Genomic DNA, 23,795 nt, shown 5'->3' on the forward strand with positions numbered 1-23,795 from the left:
ATTCACAATGCCTGTGTTTGGTGCCTAGCTCCCTATGCAATGAATGGGAAGTGAGAGGCACTTCTGAATGGGACTTACAAAACCAGCATGCAAGGCAGCTCCTTACCTACATTAGCCCATGGGAGATAATGGGCTCCATAGCCAAGCCAAAGGGTGTGTGCTAAGTCATTGGAGTAGAGGGACTGGAGCTTGAGTTTCTCACCTCTGGAGTGCGCTAACCAGCAAGCTACAGAGTCAATCTTGTGCTTACTCTTGCTTTCTGGCCCAATTATTATTTATTCACAGTGGAATAGTTTCAACAGAAGAGACACCCCCCGCCATATCTGAATATCCCATGGCACTCACCTGAAAGGTGGCAGATTCCCTGTTCAAATCCTTTCTCCCCCTCAGGGACTGGAAGTGGGGTCTCCCACAATTGCAGGTGAGTACCCTACCTACTGAGCTAAAAGTTACGAGGCAGGGACACAAGGCCCCAGAGGATCCTGGTGCAAGAATAGGCTAGGGTACCTTTCCCAAGTCTGAAATTTTCCTTACTCCCAACATCACATCCCTCAGCCTACCCCACCGCCTCATAGAATATCAGGGTTGGAAGGGAACTCAGGAGGTCATCTAGTCCAACCCCCTGCTCAAAGGAGGACCCATCTCCAATTTTTGCCCCAGATCCCTAAATGGCCCCCTCAAGGATTGAACTCACAACCCTTGGTTTAGCAGGCCAATGCTCAAACCACTGAGCTATCCCTCCCCTCTCATAACATCCTCCATTCCTCCCACAGTCCCCCCCTACATCCTCCACCCCCTCACTCGGCAGCCCTCCAATCACTCCCCACAATCCACCAACAACTCATCCCCAGCCCCTCACCCACTGCTTCCAGAACCTTCCTGGCCACATGTCAGCACACCCCCGGCCTAGCACTCTACTCCTCTCCCAAGCCTAGGGCAGCTCCCCCCCAGTCCTGGCTGCCCAGCAGCTCTGCTCTTTGCCGTTGGTCGCCCCGCACTCACGTGGTGCAGTTGAAATTTGAGTGATGAGTGACGTTGTGACTGAGCGCACAGGTTTGCAGCACCACTCTGGTTTGGCCTGTCTGCCCCGCTGTCATAACCTGTGCTCCAGATGAAGTGCTGGAGCACCATTTCCTCTCAATGGGCCCCCATATGATCCTCGTGGGCCCTGGCACCATGGGCAGCGGATATAATAGGCATGGGGAGGCTCTGCCTCCCCCGGTGCAGCCGTGGCTGCCAGACCCTCAGTTGTGGGGTTTGGCAGTGAAGTTTTTGTTTTATTATGCCCCCTGCAGGTTCCAGGGCGGCTGAGGAGACACATACCACCTCCTTAGCCACCCCGAAACCTGCATGGGGCATATCAAAAAGCATCTTCTACAGATGCTTTTCCCCTGGGCAGTGGGCGGGTTGGGTCCGGGAAGGGGAGGCACAGCACGGCTGTGGCCAGTCCTGGGCTCCTCCAGGCGGGGGGAGGCTCGGGGCTTTGGCCAGTCCAGCCAGGGCTCCTCCAGGCCAGGGAGGCTTGGCTCAGGGCTTCATCCAGCCCGGCCTGGGCTCTTCTGGGCAGGTGAGGGGGGGCTCAGGGCTTTGGCCAGCCCAGGGCTCCTCCAGGCTGGGGTGGGGGCTCTCCAGGCGGAGGAGGGGGGGCTTGTGGCTCTGGCCTCGGGGGCGGGGCACAAAGGGGGTCTTGTGGCCATTAAGAGGGCGTGGGCAGAAGGGACGGCTCTGGGGGCTAGCCTCCCCGCAGTGGGGCTTCACCCGCCACCCATGCCTGGCATGACTGCACCACTTGCCCCATTGTAGCTTTGCCACTGGCTGGTGGCAGTGGCATGTAAGTTTGTCTATAGGGGCCAGTCTGGTAGGTGAGCTCCAAGCCTGCATACCAGAGCAGGCCCCGCAGAGGAGTGAGGCAGATGAATGTCTATCTTCCCCTGAGGGAATTGTTTTGGGCATCTGGACACATGGTATAGGGCTGCAGTGCACATGCTCAGAGGTAGAAACATCAGCACTAGGCAACTTTAGGTGCTGAGCAAGTTTAAGCATCTACAGGATTTGGGGCAGCTAAGCGGAGGTGAATTCCAGTGGGGGCTGATTCTGGGATTTAGGCATCTAAAGTGGTAGCTAGGTAAGACCTTTTGGGAATCCAGCCCATAAAGTGCAGTAGATAAGCTACATGGAACTCCACCTGCTCACCTAATATTTCACAGAATAAAACCAAAGTAATTGGGCTATGAGGTGCTCCTTAAATATAGTCACTTAAATTATTTACTGCACTATTCCTGCTTTGTCAGGACTTCATTTGTATTGGTGTAAGATCACCATCTAGTGGTGTGCAGGCAACATTGTTTTTATCAGTTGAAGTTAAGCAGACAACTGTAATCCTTCCCTAGGTAGCTTTTTCCAATGGTTAATGACCATCAACGTTAAATGTCTGTGCCTAATTTCTAACTGAAATCTCTCTGGCTTCAAATTCCAGCCATAGGTTCTGATTATGCCTTTCTCTGCTAGATTAAAGGGTCCTTTAATGCTCGCTATTTTCTCCCTGTGACAGTACTTACACACTGTAATCAAGTTACCTTTTGATCTTCCTTTTCATAAAATAAACAGATTGAGCTCCCTAAACCTCTCGCTGTAAGGAACTTTGTCCAGCCCTAAAAGCACAGATACCCCAGCAGTTGGTGTGGTATAAAGGAACTTGAAAAACTAGTACGCTTAACAGTAAAAGGCAGGGTGGGAGTAAACAATATTTATCCCTGTTACCCCTTTCCTTGTGGATAGGTTATTTTAATGGTGTATTGCAAGTTCCTTGCTTCTTCCCCTGAAGCATCTGGTACTGGTCACTGTGAGAAACCACTGGACCACTAACCTGGTTCAGTATAGCAGTTCCTATGTTCCTGACACCACATATTCATGGTTACAGCAGCTCATGAAAAATAACAATTGTACTTTTGTACTTCTGTGTGATCTTCCACCCAAGGATCCTGTCAAGCTTCATGGGCATTATTAGCTAAGACTCACGGCACCAGTGTGAGATAAATAGGTATTATTATCCTCATTTTACAAACTGGAACACAGAGGTACAGAGAAACTAAGAAATTTCTCCAAAGTCACATGGGAAGTTTGTGGCAGTGCTGGGACTAAAACACAGGTCACCTGGAGCTGAACATAAACTACAAGATTAGCTTTCCCCTCAAACAGTTTCAAAAATCTGGAAGCCAACCTGAACAATTAAAGAAATTAACTTTATTCATTAGTTATTTCATATAGTAAGTATAAAACAATGGGAGTTCATGAATAAAATCATGTTTAACTCATAAGGAATTATATACAGTACCATATCTAAATCTATACAGTGTCTGTACTTTCTTACAGTGTACTCAGGAAGATAACATATTATTTTTCTCAGTCCAAAAATTAAACAGAATTTTCCCCCTCTAAATAACAGATTATGTTTCCAGTTTATATTATAAAACATTTTGCTAAAAATTGAGGGTGAGATTTTCAAAGGTGCCTAAGTAATTTAGAAGCGTAGGTCTGATGGAAAGTCAATGGGATCTTTGCTCCTAATTTTTGAAAAATCCCATCCAGAGGCAACATGCAGAGGAGAACTGCATCAGTACAAATAACTCAGAGAATATATCTTATTTCCACATGTTGAGCCTCAGATGATTTAGACAGCAAAAGATTCAGACACATTTTGGTTAACTTTACTCTACAATAATATCGAAGTGTCTGTCTAAAAAAAGTACAATAAAATATGTGGGGGAATGAATGATATTGAATATTAAGTTCTATTAACTATAGTCTTGTTTATTAAAATAGTTGTAGAACATGTTAATATCAACCAGCTGCTGGTGTATTCACTCTGTCACCTTTTCATTTATTCAGTCATGCATTCAACTCATTGTTCACTGAGACTGTTTATAGATTATGTTTTGCAATAGACCTCAAAGAGTGAGGCAGCTGAATGCATACGATAGAAAATAGAAAAAGGCATTGCAAGGTTAACAACAATTATCCAAGGTTCAAAGCCAAAAACTATTTCTTCCAGTCCATTGTCATACTCTGGGCGGCAACCAAATGCTGGTGGAATCCAAAGCTGCATGGAAAGAAAACAACATTGGTATCAGTCATTATCATCTTCATCAAGTGATGCTTGCCTATAGTGACTGTGGTATAACATACTCATTCCTTCGATACTGCAAATGAACCAATATCATTTGGTGTCAAAGATCGCTGAGCCCAATTCTCTATTCACATGGATTTCAGCAGTTACTCCTCGTTTATTCCAGTGTAAGCAAGTGGAGAATCAGGCCCTCTGTCTTGCTTAAAGCTAACAGATGTGGCCTGAGTTCCTATTCCATATAGTACATTAAGAGGTGGCTTGTAATGCAAAACTGTGTTGTACTTACAATATAATGTATATTGCTTAGTTCCATAGCAAGATTTCTGGAAAGAACTGTCAGTTTTTAGGGCCAGATTTTAAAGGTATTTAGGGGTTGTTCCATTCAATATTCACAGCCTAAGTGAATGAGACAAGTAAGTCCTATTTTCAGGAGTTATTTAGGCATATAGTAGACTAAGTCCTGCTGACTTTCAATGCAACTTGGGCTCCTGAGGGCCAGAATTTTAAATGTGTTTAGGTTTCTAAAATGCAGATAGATGCCTAGTGGGATTTTGCAAAGTGCCCAGGCAGAGTTAGGTGCGTAGGGACTTTTGAAAACCCCACTAAAAAAGACCTGTCTGCATCTTTAGACACCTAAATATCTTTAAAAATCTGGCCTCAGGCACCTATCTTCATCCTCAGATACCTAAATAACTTTAAAATGTTGCCCTTGGGCCTTGCAGTGCTGAGCAGAGCAATGCCTAAATACCTTTAAAACTGGGGCCTTAGTGACTTTTATAAAACAATTCCACAGCAAGTAAATGAACCCTTATCATCAAGGGATTCTTGTCTCAATGTGTGTACATAATTAATAGTTACTTTAAGGAGAGCTACATTTGTGCATTGAGTTGACAGATAAATATACCCCTTAGGCCACGTTACACTGAAGTTTTACAAAAAAAAAAAAAAAAATTCCCACAGGTGGTATCACAGGGACAACTGAACCGGTCTTAGCACTAGTGTGAGCCCTAGTGTAGACAAGGATCCCATGGAAGGGCCTACTTTTACCATCATATAAAACCTATAATTTGGGGCTAGTTATTTCACAGAATATGGTCCTATCTTGGAAAGTGATGAGTGCTTTCAGTTGAGGAAGTACAGTATGTTGCAGAATCAGGCCCATAGTGTTTCTGGTTTGGGGAAGTTGCGTGGGCGGGAAGTTATGAACATTAGAGTTAAAAACTGACCAGGAAACCACAGACAGCAACTGGTCAGGCAGCAACAGAGTTTTTTCTTAAAAAGCAAATACAGTACAGTACTGTATTAAACATAAATTATTGAAAAAAAGAGAGAGTTTAAAATAAAAGATTTGACAAGGTAAGGAAACTGTTTCTCTATTTGTTTCATACAAATTAAGACGGTTAAAAGCAGCATTTTTCTTCTGCATAGTAAAGTTTCAAAGCTGTATTAAGTTAATATTAAGTTGTAAACTTTTGAAAGAACAGCCACATTTTGTTAAGTTACGAACAACCTCCATTTCTGAGGAGTTCATAACTGAGGTTCTACTGAATGTACAGTACATTTTTACATAACTACGTACAAAGTTTAGCCTAAAAATGTAGTAATTGGGGAAGCAGCTGCTCATACACAAGCTAAAAAAAGGGGCTTTAAGGGGTTTTGTATTGTCCATGTCCTCAAAGCAAATCTGTTTGGCAGAGCAGGTAGTAGCACTGGCTAGTCACCCACGTACAGTCTCACCTGAGACTCAGACAGCTAGCCCAGGCTGCTGCTAGCACCACTGAGACTACACTGCTATTTTTAGCACACTAGTTCAATCAAAAAGTTAATGCATGTACCCAAGCTGGAAATTACATCTCCAGCTACAGTGTAGATGTACCCTAAAAAGGAAACTGTGAAGCCATAATGATGTGGCTATGTCATCATTCTCAGAATGGGGAGGGGGCTTGCTGACTGACATGTAATGGCAGACAGCTAAAAAGTGACAATTTTTAAGTGCTTATATACAAATGCTAGAAGTTAAATAATAATATGGGTAAACTAGAGTGCCTCATATTAAATGAGGATATGGAAATAATAGGCATCACAAAAACTTGGTGAAATGAGGATAATCAATGGGACACAGTAATACCAGGGTACAAAATATACAGGAAGGACAGAATAGGTCATGCTGGTGGGGGAATGGCACTATATGTAAAAGAAAGCATAGACTCAAATGAAGTAAAAATCTTAAATGAACCAAATTGTACCATAGAATCTCTATGGATAGTAATTCCATACCTGAATAATAAGAATACAGCAGTAGGGATATACTACCGACCTCTTGACCAGGATGGTGATAGTGATTGTGAAATGTTCAGGGAGATTAGAGAGGCTATAAAAATAAAAAAACTCAGTAATAATGAGGTATTTCAACTATCCCCTATTGATTGGGTACATGTCACCTCAGGACACAGAGATAAAGTTTCTTGACGCTTTAAGTGACTGCTTCTTGGAGCAGCTGGAACCCATAAGAGGAGAGGCAATTCTTGATTTAGTCCTAAGAGGAGCACAGGATCTGGTCCAAGAGGTGAATATAGCTGGACCGCTTGATAATAGTGATCATAATATAATTAAATTTAGCATCCCTGGGGCTGGTAAAACACCACAGCAGCCCACCATGGTAGCATTTAATTTCAGAATGGGGTACTACACAAAAATGAGGAAGTTAATTAAACAGAACTTAAAAGGCACAGTGCCAAAAGTGAAATCCCTGCAAGCTGCATGGAAACTTTTTAAAGACAGCATAATAGTCTCAACTGAAATGCATACCCCAAATTAAAAAACATGGTAAGAGAACCAAAAAAGTGCCACCATGGCTAAACAATAAAGTAGAAGAAGCAGTGAGAGGCAAAAAGGCATCCTTTTAAAAAATGGAAGTTAAATCCGAGTGAGGAAAATAGAAAGGAGCATAAGCTCAGGCAAATGAAGGTAAAAATATAATTAGGAAGGCCAAAAAAATATTGAAGAACAGCTAGCCAAAGATTCAAAAAGTAATAGCAAAAAAAATTTTAAGTACATAAGAAGCAGGAAGCCTCCTAAACAGGCCACTGGACAATCAAGATGCTAAAGGAGCACTCAAGGACTATAAGGACATTGAGGAGACACTAAATGAATTAATCGGTCTTCACAGCTCAGGATGTGAGGGAGATTCCCAAATCTGAGCCATTCCTTTTAGGTGACAAATCTGAGGAACTGTCCCAGATTGAGGTGTCATTAGAGGAGGTTTTGGAACAAATTGATAAATTAAACAGTAATATGTCACCAGGGCCAGATGGTATTCACCCAAGAGTTATAAAGGAACTCAAATGTGAAATTGCAGAACTACTAACTGTGGTTTGTAACCTGTCATTTAAATCAGCTTCTGTACCAAATGACTGAAAGATAGCGAATGTGACGCCAATTTTTAAAAAGTGCCCCAGAAATGATCCTGGCAATTACAGGCCAGTAAACTTGATTTCAGAACCAGGCAAACTGGTTGAAACTATAGTAAAGAACAGAATTGTCAGACACATAGATTAACATAATTTGTTGGGGAAGAGTCAACATGGTTTTTGTAAAAGGAAATCATGCCTCACCAATCCAATAGAATTCTTTGAGGGGGTCAACAAGCATGTGGACAAGGAGGATCCAGTGGATATAGTGTACTTAGATTTTCAGAAAGCCTTTGACAAGGACCCTCACCAAAGGCTCTTAAGCAAAGTAAGCTGTCATGGGATAAGAGCTAAGCTCCTCTCATGGATCAGTAACTGGTTAAAAGCTAGGAAACAAAGGGTAGGAATAAATGGTCAGTTTTCAGAATGGAGAGAGGTAAATAGTGGTGTCCCTCAGGGGTCTGTACTGGGCCCAGTCCTATTCAACATATTCATAAATGATCTGGAAAAAGGGGTAAACAGTGATGTGGCAAAATTTGCAGATGATACAAAACTACTCAAGATAGTTAAGTCCAAAAGAGACTGCGAAGAGCTGCAAAGGGATCTGTGATGGGGCATCTGCCCCACACTGGCTCATAAGGGGTTAATAGAGCCCTAGGGTGGCTGTGCAGGAGACAGACAATTAGAGAGGGTCTGCGAGGAGCAGCCAATCAGGGCTGGGCTGCCCCATATAAGAAGGGCTGCAGAGCAGCTTCAGGTTTCAGAATAGCAGCCATGTTAGTCTGTATTCGCAAAAAGAAAAGGAGTCTCTAAGGTGCCACAAGTACTCCTTTTCTTAGAGCAGCTTCAGTTGCTCCCTGGAGACCAAGGAGGAAGAACTGGATGCCTTGAAGCAGGAAGAACGCTAGCATTTTAGACAGAGCAGTGCTGGGCATGATCAGGGGAGTGAGAGTGAACTCCTGGCTGACTGCCAAGACTGGCATGCTGAGGCCCTGAGATAAGGGTGGAGATGGGGCTGCGGGAAAGGGGCCCAGGGAAGTAGACTGAGACTGGAGGAGACGCAGCATGTGGCTGTCATCTACAGAGTCCCTGGGTCCTCCCCTCACTCCCCTCTCACCACTGAGGAAGTGGCTGGACTGAGGGACCGAGATAGTGTCCCCGCAGAAGGCGGGATCACAGTGTGGCACAGCCAGAGAGCTGCGTCCTGAAGGGGACATTGCAGTCCTTGGAGGGAAATGGGTCTTGGAGCAGAAGTGATGGCGGTGAGACGCTATCAGAAGAGGGCACACCCTTAGCAGAGCTGATCCCTGGGGCATCCAGCAGGGGGTGCTGCAGTGGCAATTCCCACTCCATCACAGAATCTCACAAAACTGAGTAACTGGGCAACAAAATTCAAAGTATAAATGCAAAGTAATGCACACTGGAAAACATAATCCCAACTATACATACAAAATTATGGGATCTAAATTAGCTGTTACCACTCAAGAAAGAGATCTTGGAGTCACTGTGGATAGTTCTCTGAAAACATCCACTCAATGTACAGCTAACAGAATGTTGGAAATCTTAAGAAAGGGATAGATAATAAGACAGAAAATATCATATTGCCTCTATATAAATCCAAGGTCCGCCCACATCTTGAATACTAAGTGCTGATGTGGTCTCCCCATCTCAAAAAGGATATACTGGAATTGGGAAAAGTTCAGAAAAGGGCAACAAAAATGATTAGGAACAGCTAATCATGGAACCGCTTCCATATGAGGAGAGATTAATAAGATTGGGACTTTTCAGCTTGGAAAAGAGACGAGTAAGGGGAGATATGATAGAGGTCTATAAAATCATGACTGGTATGGAGAAAGTAAATAAGGAAGTGTATTTACTCCTCCTCATAACACAAGAACTAGGGGTCACCAAATGAAATTCATAGGTAGGAGGTTTAAAACAAACAAAAGGAAGTATTTCAACACACAACACATAGTCAACCTGTGGAACTCTTTGCCAGAGGATGTTGTGAAGGCCAAGACCATAACAGAGGTCAAAAAAGAACTAGATAAATTTATGAAGGATAGGTCCGCCAATGGCTATTAGCCAGGATGGGCAGGGATAGTGTCCCTAGCCTCTGTTTGCCAGAACCTGGCAATGGGCGACAGTGGATGGATCACTTGATGATTTCCTGTTCTGTTCATTCCCTCTGTGGTACCTGACATTGGCCACTGTCAGAAGACAGGATACTGGGCTGGATGGACCTTTGGTCTGACCCAGTATGGCCGTTCTTATGTTATGTTCTTATCATAGAATCCTAGAATATCAGGGTTGGAAGGGACCTCAGGAGGTCATCTAGTCCAACTCCCTGCTCAAAGCAGGACCAATCCCCAATTTTTGCCCCAGATCCCTACATGGCCCCCTCAAGGATTGAAGTCACAACCCTGGGTTTAGCAGGCCAATGCTCAAACCACTGAGCATAGTGGTTGACTGACAACCAATAAATTGACTGACAACTATTGAGTGGCCAATATGAAACGGATTGGGAGTCTTCTACTGGACCACTCTCGCCACTATAATAGTCACTAATTACATCCTGTCTTGTTAGCAGTCGCAACAGAAAGACCAAGGATGGAGACTGAATTACTCTTTTCTCCTCTGTAAGTAGTCCTCCAGATCATTTTGGGGGCACATTGAGAGGGCAGAGTTTCAGGGATCACTGCCTGTGTCATTCCTGTACTGTGGATAAACAGACTTTAGTCTCCAAGGTTAAATACCTTCTCCCATGCCTATTCCGCTTCTAAGTAGACATTATTCCCCAATGGTGCAGTCAATCCACCTCCTTTCACAAGCACTAAAATTCACTTATTATAAAGAGTAAAACTGAGTAACATTAATATTCTTTGTGTTGGTGGTTTTAGAGAGCTTTTTGGTATTAATTTTGTGAATTACATTCAAAATACCTTACCGAAAGATTACACAGGAATAAAAATGCTGCAATGTTCTTCAGGATTCTCCTCTTATTGTTAACTGAGTTTCGACTGTACAGTGAGAAATCTGAGGTTGAGTGTCTGACTGGACTGCTAGCTTGACTCCTGATTTCATCAAAACCATCACCACCACTTCTTTCTCTCATGTAGATATTCTCATTGAACATGTATGGAAACTTTCCATTGTCCATATCAGCTGCTCCATTGTAAATTTCTTTGTATGATGGGGTAAGTGACAGAGTGCTCTGACTGGATACAGTTACTATTCGAAGAGTTTTAATGTCATCATTCACCTTTTCCTGTTCACGATGTATGGACTCAATGATAAAGAGGTTCTGAATATATTTCTCAATAATAACCAGGATGGAATAAGGCAGATTGTACCATGTGTATTTTGGATGGGCCTGGGCACAGATAGTCGCTAGGATAGAACCCCAAGAGAGGAGCCAGGAACCTGAAGCTGTGCCAATTAATAGGTCTGCATCAAGTTTCCTGGCAGGATTTTTTGAATTATCCATTGATCTTTCTTCTAGTCTGTAAATTAGAAGGGCGACAATTCCAGCTGCACACATAAGAGTCAGTACGGAGATAGCATATAAGTAAAACATAGTAAGTGCTAACTCACTCTTGATTTTTGAACGTCCTATCTGAATTAAGTACACGACAACGATCGCTATTGTGCTAATCAGCACAATTAGTCCAAAAATTGTGCCCACTGTAATGCCGTGAAACTTGAACGGTATTTTGTATTGGTGGTGGTGTTCTACTTTGCGTCCAATATTCTTCCACAGGACATAGAGCATTGTTGATGCTAAAATATGATACTCTATGTTGAAGGGATATAGGTAATACATTCCTTGAGAAAATATCGAACAGAGAGTTGTTGTACAATTACATTGGGGTGCATGGTCATCTAAATCTAAAAATGGAGAAAGAGATTAGATTTTGTTGTGCAATAAATGTTTTTTCTTTTAAATGAGACAACACCATAACAAGGAGAATGATGATTTCAGTCAGACAGCTCATGTCGTACATTTAGTCACCTGAAAAAAAAAATTAGCTGGGTGTTGGACGCTAAAATCACTAGTCTAAGAGCAACTTTTGCACCTCCTCCAAAACTTGAACGACAGCCTTATTACAATTTCTAGGCAAAATCCTCATCAAAAGTGAATGTTAAAATTTCACACACATCTCTTAAAGTTCAGCACGGTTTTGATGAGAACAATGTATTTAAAATATTTAAGATTCCAAACCAGTAGGGGCTTGATTCTGCTGCCATTCTACAGATGAAACTCCTACAGAAGCTAATAGGAGTTCCATATCTGGAACAGATGCAGAATTGAGTCCTAACTGTGTAGGGCCTAGTTCCCCTTTCAGTTATTCACCAATGTAACTCCACTGACTTTATTCCTGATTTACACATGTATAAGTGACAGGATAATTGGTCCTTATATACTTACACTTAAATATTACCAATATTTTAATTTAAAATAAAATATTTAAAAATCAATTCCCTTCCCATTTATCTACCAAACTGTGAATTATGGCTTCTACCAGCTGTTGTTGGGAAAACACAGGCTCAGTCTTGTCAGGCTAGTAAAGGAGAAACTAATTATCACTTTTATTTTGCATTGAATTTATCTGTAATATGTAAATTTATATATATGGGACACATTTTCAAACAGGTCACAACTATAGTGTACTTCGACTTTCCGAAAGCCTTTGACAAGGTCCCTCACCAAAGACTGTTAAACAAACAAACCAGCCATGGGATAAGAGTGAAAAGTCCCCTCATGGATCAGTAACTGGTTAAAAGATAGGAAACAAAGGTTAGGAATAAATGGACAGTTTTCACAATGGGGAGAGGTAAATAGCGGCATCCCCCCAAGGATCCATACTGGCACCTGTGCTGTTCAACGTAAGAACATAAGAATGGTCATACTGGGTCAGACCGTTGGTCCATCTTGCCCAGTATGTCATCTTCTGACAGTGGCCGGTGACAGATGCTTCAAAGGGGAGTGAACAAAACAGGCCACTTTATCCAGTGATCCACTTCCTGTCACCCAGTCCCAGCTTCTAGAAGTCAGGTGTATCAGGACACCAAGTCCAAGTACACTATATCCATTGGATCACCCTTGTTCACATGTTTGTTGACCCCCCTCAAAGAAGTCTAACAGATTGGTGAAACATGATTTTCATTTACAAAACCGTGTTGACTCTTTCCCAGCATATCGTGTTCATATATGTATCTGATCATTCTGTTCTTTACTATAGTTTCAATCAATTTGCCTAGTACTGACGTTAGGCTTACCAGCCTGTAATTGCCAGGATCACCTCAGTAGCCTTTTAAAAAAATCAGCTACACATTAGCTACCCATCAGTCATCTGGTACAGAGGGTGGTATAAGTGGTAGGTTACATCCCAGTTAGTAGCTCTACAATTTCATATTTGAGTTCCTACAGAACTCTTGGGTGAATACCATCTGGTCCCAGTGACTTACTGCTCTTAAATTTATCAATTTGTTCTAACACCTCCTTTACTGACACACCAATCTGGGACAGTTCCTTAGATTTGTCACCTAAAAATAGTGGCTCAGGTATAGTAATTTCCTTCATATACTCTGCAGTGAAGACCAATGCAAATAATTCATTTCGCTTTTCTGCAATGGCCTTGTCTTCCCTGAGTGCTCCTTTAGCACCTCGATTATCCAGTGGCCCTGCTGATTGTTTGGCAGGCTTCCTGCTTCTGATGTACTTAAAAAAACATTTGCTGTTAGTTTTTGTGTCTTTCGCTAGTTGCTCTTCAAAGTCTTTTTTAGCCTACTTAATTATACTTTTCAATAAATCGGGCTTGCCAGAATTTATGCTTCTCTTTTCCTCAGCACAATTTGACTTCCAATTTTTAAAATATGTCTTTCTGTTTCTAACCACATCTTTTATACTGTTGTTTAGACGTGGTGGCATTTTTTGGTCCTCTTACTTGTTTTGTTTGTTTTTGGGGAGGGGGCCTCTATTTAGTTTGAGCCTCTATTGTGGGTTTTTTTAAAACTTCCATGCAGCTTGCAGGCATTTCTCTCTTGTGAGTATTCTTTTTAATTTCATCTAACTAGCCTCCTCATTTTTGTGTAGTTCCCCTTTTTGAAGTTAAATGCTACTGTGGTGGGGGTTTTTGGTATTTCTCCCCTACAAGGATGTTAAATTTAACATATTCATAAATGACCTGGAAAAGGGGGTGAATAGTGAGGTGGCAAAATTTGCAGATGATACAAAATTATTCAATACAGTTAAGTCCATAGATGACTGTGAAGAGTTACAAAAGGATCTCCTAAACTGGGTAACGGCGACAAAATGGCAGATGAAATTTAGTGCTGATAATTGAAAAAAATGCACATTGGAAAAAATAATCCCAACTATACATACAAAATGATGGGGTCTAAATTAGCTGTTACCACTCAAGAAAGAGATCTTGGAGTTATTGTGGATAGTTCTCTGAAAACATCCATTCAATGTGCAGCAGCAGTCAAACTAGCAGAATGTTAGGAACCATTATGAAAGGGATAGATAATAAAAATATCTAAAAAGAAAATATCATAATGCCACTATATAAATCCATGGTATTCCCACGTCTGGAATACTGTGTGCAGTTCTGGTTGCACCATCTCAAAAAAGATATATTAGAATTGGAAAGGTGTAGAGAAGGGCAACAAAAATGATTAGGGGTATGGAACAGCTTCCATACATGGAGAGATTAAAAAGAGTGGGACCGTTCATCTTAGAAAAGAGACGACTAAGGAAGGATATGATACAGATCTATAAAATCATGAATGATGTGGAGAAATTAAATAGGGAGGTGTTATTTACCCCTTCACATAACACAAGAAATAGGAGTCACCCAATGAAATTAATAGGCAGGAGGTTTAAAACAAACCTAAAGAAGTAATTCTTCACACAACACACAGTCAACCTGTGGAACTCATTTTCAGAAGATGTTGTGAAGGCCAAAAGTATAACTGGGTTCAAAAAAGAATCAAATAAGTTCATGGAGGATAGGTCCATCAATGGTTATTAGCTAAAATGGTCAGAGATGCAACCCCCATGCTCCCTAAACCTCAACCTGCCAGAAGCTGGTACTGGATGAGAGGAATCATTCAAATTGCCTTGTTCTGTTCATTCCCTTTCTCTGAAGCAACTGGCATTGGCCACTGTCAGAAGGCAGGGTACTGGGCTAGAGGGACCATTGGTCTGACAGAGTATGGCTGTTTTTATGTGTTAATTTGGTTCTAAAATTTCACCCACAAATATTTGTGCCTGTGGGTTTTTTGTTTTTAGTGCAAACTACACAGAGGTGCAAACAAATAGAATTCTCAAATCATTATTTGGTGTGGAACACATGTTAATTCAGAGATTGACTCATGGATCACCTGCTCCAGTCATCCACAATTGCATGGACTATCTTTTACCATTTGCAATTGCATCTCCTCTGTGGCAACCACAGCCATTTATTACATAGAAGAGTAATACACTAAAACCTCAGAGTTATGGACACCTCGGGAATGGAGGTTGTCCATAACGCTGAAATGTGCGTAACTCCGAACACGACTTTATGGACTTCAGCCACTGGGGGAGGGGGGTTGGGGCTGCAGTCGCGGGGGTGGGGCAGAGCTCTAGGTGGGGGGCAGTCAGAGCTTCTGACCCTTGGGAGCACTAGGGCTCAGGCCTTTAGATCTGGAGCGTGCGCTGGGGCTCGGGGCTTCAGCCCTGTGGCTCTGCTTCCAGTTTCAGCCTCGCGGGCGGCGGGGCACCAGGGATCAGGGCTTCAGCCCCATGGCTCCGTTCCTGGCTTCTGCCAGTGGGGGCGGGGCTCAGGGCTCCCCATGGCTCCACTCCCAGTTTCAGTGGGGTAGAGGGGACACACCAGAGCTCAGGGCTTTAGCTATGGGGGGAGTGCTGGGGCTGAAATGAGTGCTCCCCTCGTAGCTAAAGCCCCGAGCCCCGGAACAACCCATGGGGCTGAAGCCAGGAAAGAAGTCACCAGTCTGAAGCCCCAGGCTGAAACCAGGAGAGGAGCCATGGGGCTGAAGCCCCAAGTCCCAGTGCTCCCCCCAGATCTCAAGCCCTGAACCCTGGTGCTCCCAAGGGTCAGAAGCCATGACCCCCACCCTGCCCAGAGCCCTGACACCCCCCCACCTGTGACTGCAGCCTTAACCCCCACTCCCCAGCTGAAGCCCTGAGCCCCAGGGCTAAAGTCCCGAGGCAGTAAAGTATTTCCTTTTTTTGTGTCTCTGCGTGTCTCCGCTGCTGCCTGATTACTTCCGGTTCCAGAGGGTGTCCAGTTGACTGGTAAGTCCAGAACTCTGGTGCTCATATCTTTGAGGTTCTGAATGTTTTGAATGTATTTTAGCTGTCTCTAAATGCAATTTAACAGATGGAAACTAGGAAGGAAGCCAATAACCTGCTTTCTGCTGGCCACTGGCATGTATTCCACAGACCACCAGTGCTCTATGCAGTACAACTGGAGAAAATCTCTGAACTACATATCTAAATACTGGATCTACAGCAGCAATCAGGTAATGTGGCATCTGGATTCTATTTGTACCTATACGGGATAGAACTTGTAAATTGCAGGTATAAAACTGTGGGTCCAATTTCAGAGGTAGTTTTTGAAAGTGTGGACTATATTATTAATAGGGTGACGAGGTGTCCGGTTTTCGGAACACCCAGTCGAAAAGGGACCTTGGCAGTCCAGTCAGCACCTGCTGCTGGGGGCGGGTGGTGCCTGCGGGTGAGAGCAGCGCACAGAGCCATCTGCTTGCCTATCCCTAGGAGTTGGACCTGCTGCTGGCCGCTTCTGGGGTGCAGAGCGGTCTGTGGTGCCAGGACAGGCAGGAAACCAGCCTGAGTACCTGCGTGGAGCTGCTGACCGGAAGCTGCCGCAGGTAAGCCTGTGCCCCAGCCCTGTGCCCCAATCCCCTGCCCCAGCCCTGAGCCCCCCCAACCAGGAACCCCCTCCTGCACTCCAAACCCCTCATCACAGGCCCCAGCCCAGAGCCCTGACCCCTCCTGCACCCTAACCCCCAGCCCTGAGCCCCCCCCAACCTGGAGCCCCCTCCTGCACTTCAAACCCCTCATCTCCAGCCCTACCCCAGAGCCTTTACCCCCAGCCAGAGCCCTTACCCCTTCCCGCAACCCAACTCCCTTCCCCAGCCCAGAGTCCCCTCCCGCACCTTGAACCCCTCATTTCTGGCCCCACCCCAGAGCCTGCACCCCCATCTAGATTCCTCATCTCCTCCTGCACCCCAGCCCCCCTGCCCCAGCCCAGTGAAAGTGAGTGAAGGTGGGGGAGAGCAAGCCACCAAGAGAGGGGGAATGTAATGAGTTGTGGGGGGGCCTCAGGCAAAGGGGCAGGGAAAGGGGCGTGGCTTCAGGGAAGGGGCAGGGCAAGGGTGTTCGGTTTTGTGCCAATAGAAAGTTGGCAATCCTAATTATTAAGTATATTTTTTACCAGTTTTGGAATTTACCTTGAACTCTACTGGGAGCAATGGAAAATTGCAAACTATTTTCAGCTAATCCTCAATAGAGGGAGGCAAAAATGTGGTTGGTTTGGATTTTGGTTTTGAAAAACCAAAACCAGGGGTTGTCAAGATACAGGTGCTACTGGATTCACTAGGAAAAAATATTTACACCAAAGCTGCAAGTATATTCCCTTCTTGCATATATCTGGCTCTCCTCCCCGTCACCTGCAGTGAGGATTAGAATGATTCCAAACAATGCTACAGAACAATTTTGGGAGCAGAAGAGAAGTACCCTCACCTGCAGAGTGCATTTATCTCCCATTTAAACTGCTGACTACCCTCAACTTCCCTTGATTTCATTGGGAGTTGAAAGTGCTCAGCACCTCAAAGGATCATGTTCATAATTTGTCAAAGTCTGTGACATATTATCAGTGGAGAAAATTGTCCAGTATGAGAAGAGACTCTTACAATACAGAAGGCAAACCAGCACTGACATACAGAATCTTTACTTCGGTAGCGCTAATTGGAGGGGGCTGGGGAAGGGGTGAAGGAGAGCAAATGCTGCTCCACCCCATCCCGAAGGATTTTGCACTTGCTTAAAGTTCCATTGGCTGCAGAGCAGGGAAGCAGGTGCACAGCCTGAGCACGTTGAAGCTGTGGTCCAATACTAAATAAGTACAGCTGCTGCCAGAGTGGTCTGGAACATCGCTTTGGCTGTGCAGTCGCAATGCCACTGAAATTTGACCTCCCCTCCCCACCAACCCCTAGCCTGGTGCACCGGAAGTCTGTTCCTGTACAGTGGAGTGCAGGGAAGTCTGCCGAGAATTCAACTCCTGGTGCCACTGGCTCATATACTGTGTTAGTAAGAGAGAGGAGCGACTCCCCAGCCAAGGAAGACCCTGCAGGAAGAGGACCGGAAGAGGACCAGAACAGGGTCCCGGGTGGGGGGTGGAACAAGGTCTGGAATTTGCTTCCCCTCCTTAAGAAATATCTGCTTGGTGCCACCGGAGCAGTTCCACTGAATTCAGTGGGACTCCTCACCTGACAGGCTTTGCAGGATTGGGCCCATGTCATGAGAGATGCTTACCACTAGTAATATGGCAACAATTAAAATCTCTTTTAACTACATGCTTTGTTCAATTTCCCTCTGTGCTTTCTCACTGAATAGGTGCTTTGAGGATTTTATACATCAAAATAAATGTTAACAACATGCCTTTTTTTAGAGTCTGTGGACATTATTGTTACTCTGGTCCTGATTCACTAAGGTGCTGAGAACTGTCAGTTCCCACTGAAGTAAATGGGAGTTGCAGGTGATCAGGACCATTATTCTTATGTATGGACCATTGCAGGTGATCAGGACCTTATTATGTATGGTATGATACTTACCGTTGACCTGGTGGGATACCATATGTAAGGGGACTGTTGCCCCCTTACTAACAGTCAGTGGGAGTGTTTTGGTTGGCTAGCTCCCAGTACTAAAAGGGGAAGGGTCGCTGGGAAATCAGAGACTGACAGTCCCCAGGAACAATGGGGAGAGGCCAATGCTCCAGGTCAGCCCGAATGACAGGGCAAGCAGTCTAATCAGGGAGTCAGGAGGCCAGGGAGATCCCATCCTCCGTGTGAGCTGGATTTGCCTGGGTCAGACAGAGTGGGGCTGAGCTAAGGAGAAAGCAGGTGCCCAAGCTGAGCTGTGGAGCAAAGCTGTGCCAGATCCAGAGAGAGCAGAACCTGTCCTGGGAGCAGAGCTGCAGCCCCAAAGCCAGAGGCACAGCCCAGAGAGAGCAGACTTGCCCTGGGAGCAGAGCTGCAGCAACCAGAGCCAGAGGGGCCAGAAAAGCAGCCCAGGAAGCAGGTCAGTGCTGGGAGCAGAGTCACGGAAGCAGCCTGCAGAGCAGAGCTGTAGCAATCTGAGGCAGAGGGGCCAAAGAAGCAGCCCAGGGAGCTGCAGGCAGAGCAGCAGCAGCAGCAGAGACAGAGTGGTGGAGCTGGGGCTAAAACAGTCCGGAGCTGGGTGCGGTGAGCAGCTGGGGAGACCGAAGGGGACCCTAGGCAGCAGGCCCAGCACAGGGAGACGCCTCAGCCAAGAGGCTCTGCAGGCCAGGCTTGGATCATAACCCCGACAGGGCAGGGGTGACACTGGGAAGAAGGGTCCTACCACTTAGAGCCTGAGAGCATGTGGCCACCACCAGAGCAAGTGCCCAACCAACAGCATCCCTGCAGCACAGCCAGGGCCTGAGAAGAAGGCCTGGGACTTACAAGGAACAGACTGTGAACTGCCCTGACATTCCAGAGACACTGTTTGTGATGTTCCCTGCCACAGAGCGGGTTGATGTGTTTCCTTTAGCCTTTCCCATTTTTCCTTATTCTTTTTAAAATTAATTGTTGATTAAATAACTTGCATTTGCTTTAACTTGTATGTAATGGTCAGTGGGTCAGAGAAGTGCCCATTGCAGAGAGAGTACCCTGGAGTGGGGACACCCTAGCCCCTATCCTAGGTGACCACAGCAGGGTTGGGGGTCGAGCACCCCAGGAATCCTGGGCCCAGCTTTGTTGGGGTTACGAGGACTCTGCCAGACAGGAGAGTGGAAGGGGAGTCTTCAAGGGCAGGGAGGCCACTGGGTAAAGCAAGTGGAAGCGAGGACTCAGATCCTTTCGCTAGTCCACTTCACCGGGGTAGTACAGAAGCCAGGAAAGTTCCCCACAAGAGCGGGACTATTCCCCCGCTTACACATATTTAGAATGATCATGCATTATAGCAGAACTTCCAAAAATGTACCAACCCTTTAGCTTACCTATTGTTATGTTTCCAAAACCAAGTGTGATTAGTCTTTCCTTGTGTTCGTTGAGTAGGTGTTTTGATTCTGTTAACACTCCATTTGTCCACAGGAGTAAATTTGTAAACACGGAATGGATCACCCCAAACCTAGAAAATAGATTAGTTATCGATACAATCTGTACAAAGGATTTCACCCCATCTATCTTAAATGGAATCCATCACTTTTTACTGGGTACAACGATTGACACTAGTTTACTCCTCAATAGCCATAAAACAAATGCTAAATAGTCTTCTTACGGCATGCTTCATGGTGAAACAGGTTAGATAGGTGAGTCTTTCAGGATGTTATAAAAAGGCAGTGGTTTAATCTATTAAATTGCATTGTAAGTAGGATGCTGCTCTTATTTGCAACAATCCCTTGTACAATGGCATTGTTTATATGATGGCATTATGGAATAGCATACGTCATTCCTTGGAAATAGTCATATATTATATGGCAACTTTCTGGATGGGTTTTTATGAATGTTCACATTTATGACAATGATTTACTAATCTAAACAGGAATTGGTTAGTGTTAATAGGCTCTACTGCTCCCACTCCTGCACAGGTACCTCAAAGCATTCTGCACTCCTTCCTACACCCACTGTAGTCATCCTTTCCTTACAGAGATTCCTCTGCCTTCTCCAGATTCCACTCCATTCATTTCCATCTACTGAACAAGATTTCCTGGTTGAAATTGTCAAAGCCACATAGGGGATTTAGCCACACAGTTCCAATTAAAATAAATGGGAATTGTGTGGTTAAGCACCCTAGAAGGCTTTGAAATCTCAGTCTCAGAATGTGATCCAATCTGGGGCAAGAGAAAGATGTCTGGGGTAAGCAGTGAGATAATGGGTCAAAACATAACAGTAATTACAAACTGTGATGTTTTGACCCATTATTATAAAATACTGTGGTATTTTTTCTAAGAGTGAGCCAGTCTTGGTCCCTCCACTTCCCACTGCTTACCACAGACTTTTTTCTTTTGCACCAAGTTTCCAATGTGTTTGCATTCCTTCTTCTGGTCAGCTTCTCTGATCAATTCTTTATCTTGCCTCTGCACAAAGTCCCAGATTCAGAGGTAACACACTATAAGCAATCCACTTATAAATAGATTTTATTTCAATAGCTCACACTGCAAGCCTTATTTTGAAAATAAACTAAAAGAATAGTATTTTACATGTTTAAACAAACAGAACAATATGTTTTAATGTCACCCTGTATAGAGGTACTGTAGAGCATATAACAAAGGCTCTATTGTGCTGCTGCAGTGAAGCTAATAATGGAAGTAAAGAACTAATACATCACAAATGTTTTCAAGAGCATTCCCACAGTTGTATAAACTGCCTCCAAATCCAACTAACAGTGTTAGTTAGTGGTATTGTGTGCGGATTTTCACAGTTGTGATGCATAAAATATGAGTTTTTAATTCAGGACTCAGGAACCTGTCTAAAAATGAAAGCCAAGTCTGGTCAGATATTTATTATTTGTATAACAGTAGCACTTGGAAGCCCCAATCAAGGTCAGACCTCATTGGCTCTGTATAAAGACACAATAAGAGAAAGTCCCTGGCTCAAAGAACTTACAATTTAAATTGACAAGACAAACAAAGGTGGGAGACAAAACATAGTGAAAGTGACCTGTCTAAGGTCACACAGCAGGTCAGTGGCAGAGCCAGGAATAGAAACCAGCTCTCCTGGCTCCCGAGCCATTGCTGTATCTATTGGACCACGCAGCCTCCCTTGCTCAGGACAGCACACTGGATCACCTCATACTGTCCCTCACTCTTTCTATTTCACTCCTCACAGTGACTGTGTAAGGTAGCTGAGTAATATGCGGAACATGATACAAAGAGACTTGCTAAGAGCCACAGAGGGGGTCATTACTGCTGGCAAGATTTGGATTTATGAATTCCTGGCTCTGACTACTGAACTTGGGTCACTGGACCACACCTGTCTCTGCTCAATACATCAGAAAGCCTTATAGTCATAGGACTTGACTTATTTTCTTTTCTATATGTTTACATAATTCTCATTGGTGTTCATGGGATTTATACACAAACCTAAAGAGAATAGAACCGATAGGCAAGGTTTCTGAGTCATTTTCTTATTTTGTTTTCTATAAATATTTGGCCAGTTCCTGTAGTTTGTTTAGCAGTGATGTTTCAAGATGAGCATTATGACATTTCATAGAATCATAGAAGATTAGGGTTGGAAGAGACCTCAGGAGGTCATCTAGTCCAACCCCCTGCTCAAAGCAGGACCAGCCCCAACTATATCATCCCAGCCATGGCTTTGTCAAGCTGGGCCTTAAAAACCTCTAAGGATGGATATTCCACCACCTCCCCAGGTAACCCTTTCCAGTGTTTCACCATCCTTCTAGTGAAACAGTGTTTCCTAATATCCAACCTAGACCTCCCCAACTGCAACTTGAGACCATTACTCCTTGTTCTGTCATCTGCCACCACTGAGAACAGCCGAGCTCCATCCTCTTTGGAACCCCCCTTCAGGTAGTTGAACACTGCTATCAAATCCCCCCTCATTCTTCTGCAGACTAAACAAGCCCAGTTCCCTCAGCCTCTCCACATAAGTCATGTGCCCCAGCCCCTTGATCATTTTCGTTGCCCTCCGCTGTACTCTCCAATTTGTCCACATCTTTCTGTAGTGGGGGGCCCAAAACTGGACACGATACTCCAGATGTGGCCTTACCAGTGTCGAAGAGAGGGGGATAATCACTTCCCTCACTCCGCTGGCAATGCTCCTACTAATGCAGCCCAATATGCCGTTAACCTTCTTGGCAACACGGGCACACTGCTGACTCATATCCAGCTTCTCGACCACTGCAATCCCCAGGTCCTTTTCTGCAGAACCGTTGCTTAGCCAGTCAGTCCCCAGCCTGTAGCGGTGCATGGGATTCTTCCATCCTAAGTGCAAGACTCTGCACTTGTCCTTGTTGAATCTCATCAGATTTCTTTTGGCCCAATCCTCTCATTTGTCTAGGTCACTCTGGACCCTATCCCTACCCTTCAGTATCTACCTCTCCCCCCAGCTTAGTGTCATCCACGAACTTGCTGAGGGTGCAATCTATCCCATCGTCCAGATCATTAATAAAGATGTTGAACAAAACTGGCCCCAGGACTGACCCCTTGATACCGGCTGCCAACTAGACATCGAGCCATTGATCACTACTCGCTGAGCCCGACAATCTAGACAGCTTTCCATCCACCTTTGTCAGGCATCACCAGTTAAACTTGCTGGCTTACATCTGTGGTGCTTCATGATTGTACAATACCACGCATGATGACAGTAGAATGGACATTCTTTTTTATTCTTGCTAGAGATCTGACATTTAGGACTGGAGGGTCCACTGAAGTCAATGATGCCACATGAAGATCTCGGGTAAAATTTTCAAATGTACCTATGTGAGTTAGGAGCTTAAATCCTACTGAAAGTCCATAGGACTTAGGTTTCTAAGTCACTTAGGCACTTTTGAAAATTTTATCCCTGGCCACTGTAAGTCTTTTTGCTGATTTCTTCCCCTTTCTCAGTGCTGTTGCCTATATTTTTTATTACTTTTTCAATCATGGTTTAATTTTGTCTCTGCTGGAATGCTGCCCACCTGTGCAACCATAGTTTTAAGAAGTATTTTCATAGTTACTACATAGTTTGACATTTCCATCTATTTAATTAAAAATAAAAAGAGCTATCACTAAGATATAGAGGATGCTGCTCTGTATTCCCACATGAGAGGCCCCGCTGGATCCTTAAAGAAGAAGAAAGCCAAAAAGGATGGGGTGGGAAAAGCAGGAATTGACACTAAGGGTTTGATCCTTCCTTCCTACCTGACTGGGCAGCTGCAATATTTTCTGAGTGCACATAAGCCTTATGCAGGCAAAACTCCCGCTAAAGTTAATAGCAGCTTTTTAGGATTGGACCCTAAAAGAAGAATGGATTTTTTAAGGTAA

At 44.3% G+C, this 23,795-nt stretch overlaps 1 protein-coding gene across 1 annotated transcript in view; it reads right to left on the bottom strand.

Moving 5' to 3' along the window:
• Positions 1-3,928: 3,928 nt before the first annotated feature.
• OTOP1 (otopetrin 1) overlaps positions 3,929-23,795 on the bottom strand; it is a 35,433-nt gene continuing 15,566 nt past the window's right edge. Inside the window, exons 4-6 of the mRNA XM_074950146.1 lie at positions 19,809-19,939; positions 10,484-11,424; positions 3,929-4,099 (exon numbers count right to left, since the gene is read on the bottom strand). Of these exons, the coding sequence (XP_074806247.1) occupies positions 3,929-4,099; positions 10,484-11,424; positions 19,809-19,939 (1,243 nt within the window). The remainder of the gene's footprint in view (positions 4,100-10,483; positions 11,425-19,808; positions 19,940-23,795) is intronic.

The sequence above is a fragment of the Natator depressus genome, chromosome 4 (assembly GCF_965152275.1).
Source record: "Natator depressus isolate rNatDep1 chromosome 4, rNatDep2.hap1, whole genome shotgun sequence".
Lineage (NCBI taxonomy): Eukaryota > Metazoa > Chordata > Testudines > Cheloniidae > Natator > Natator depressus.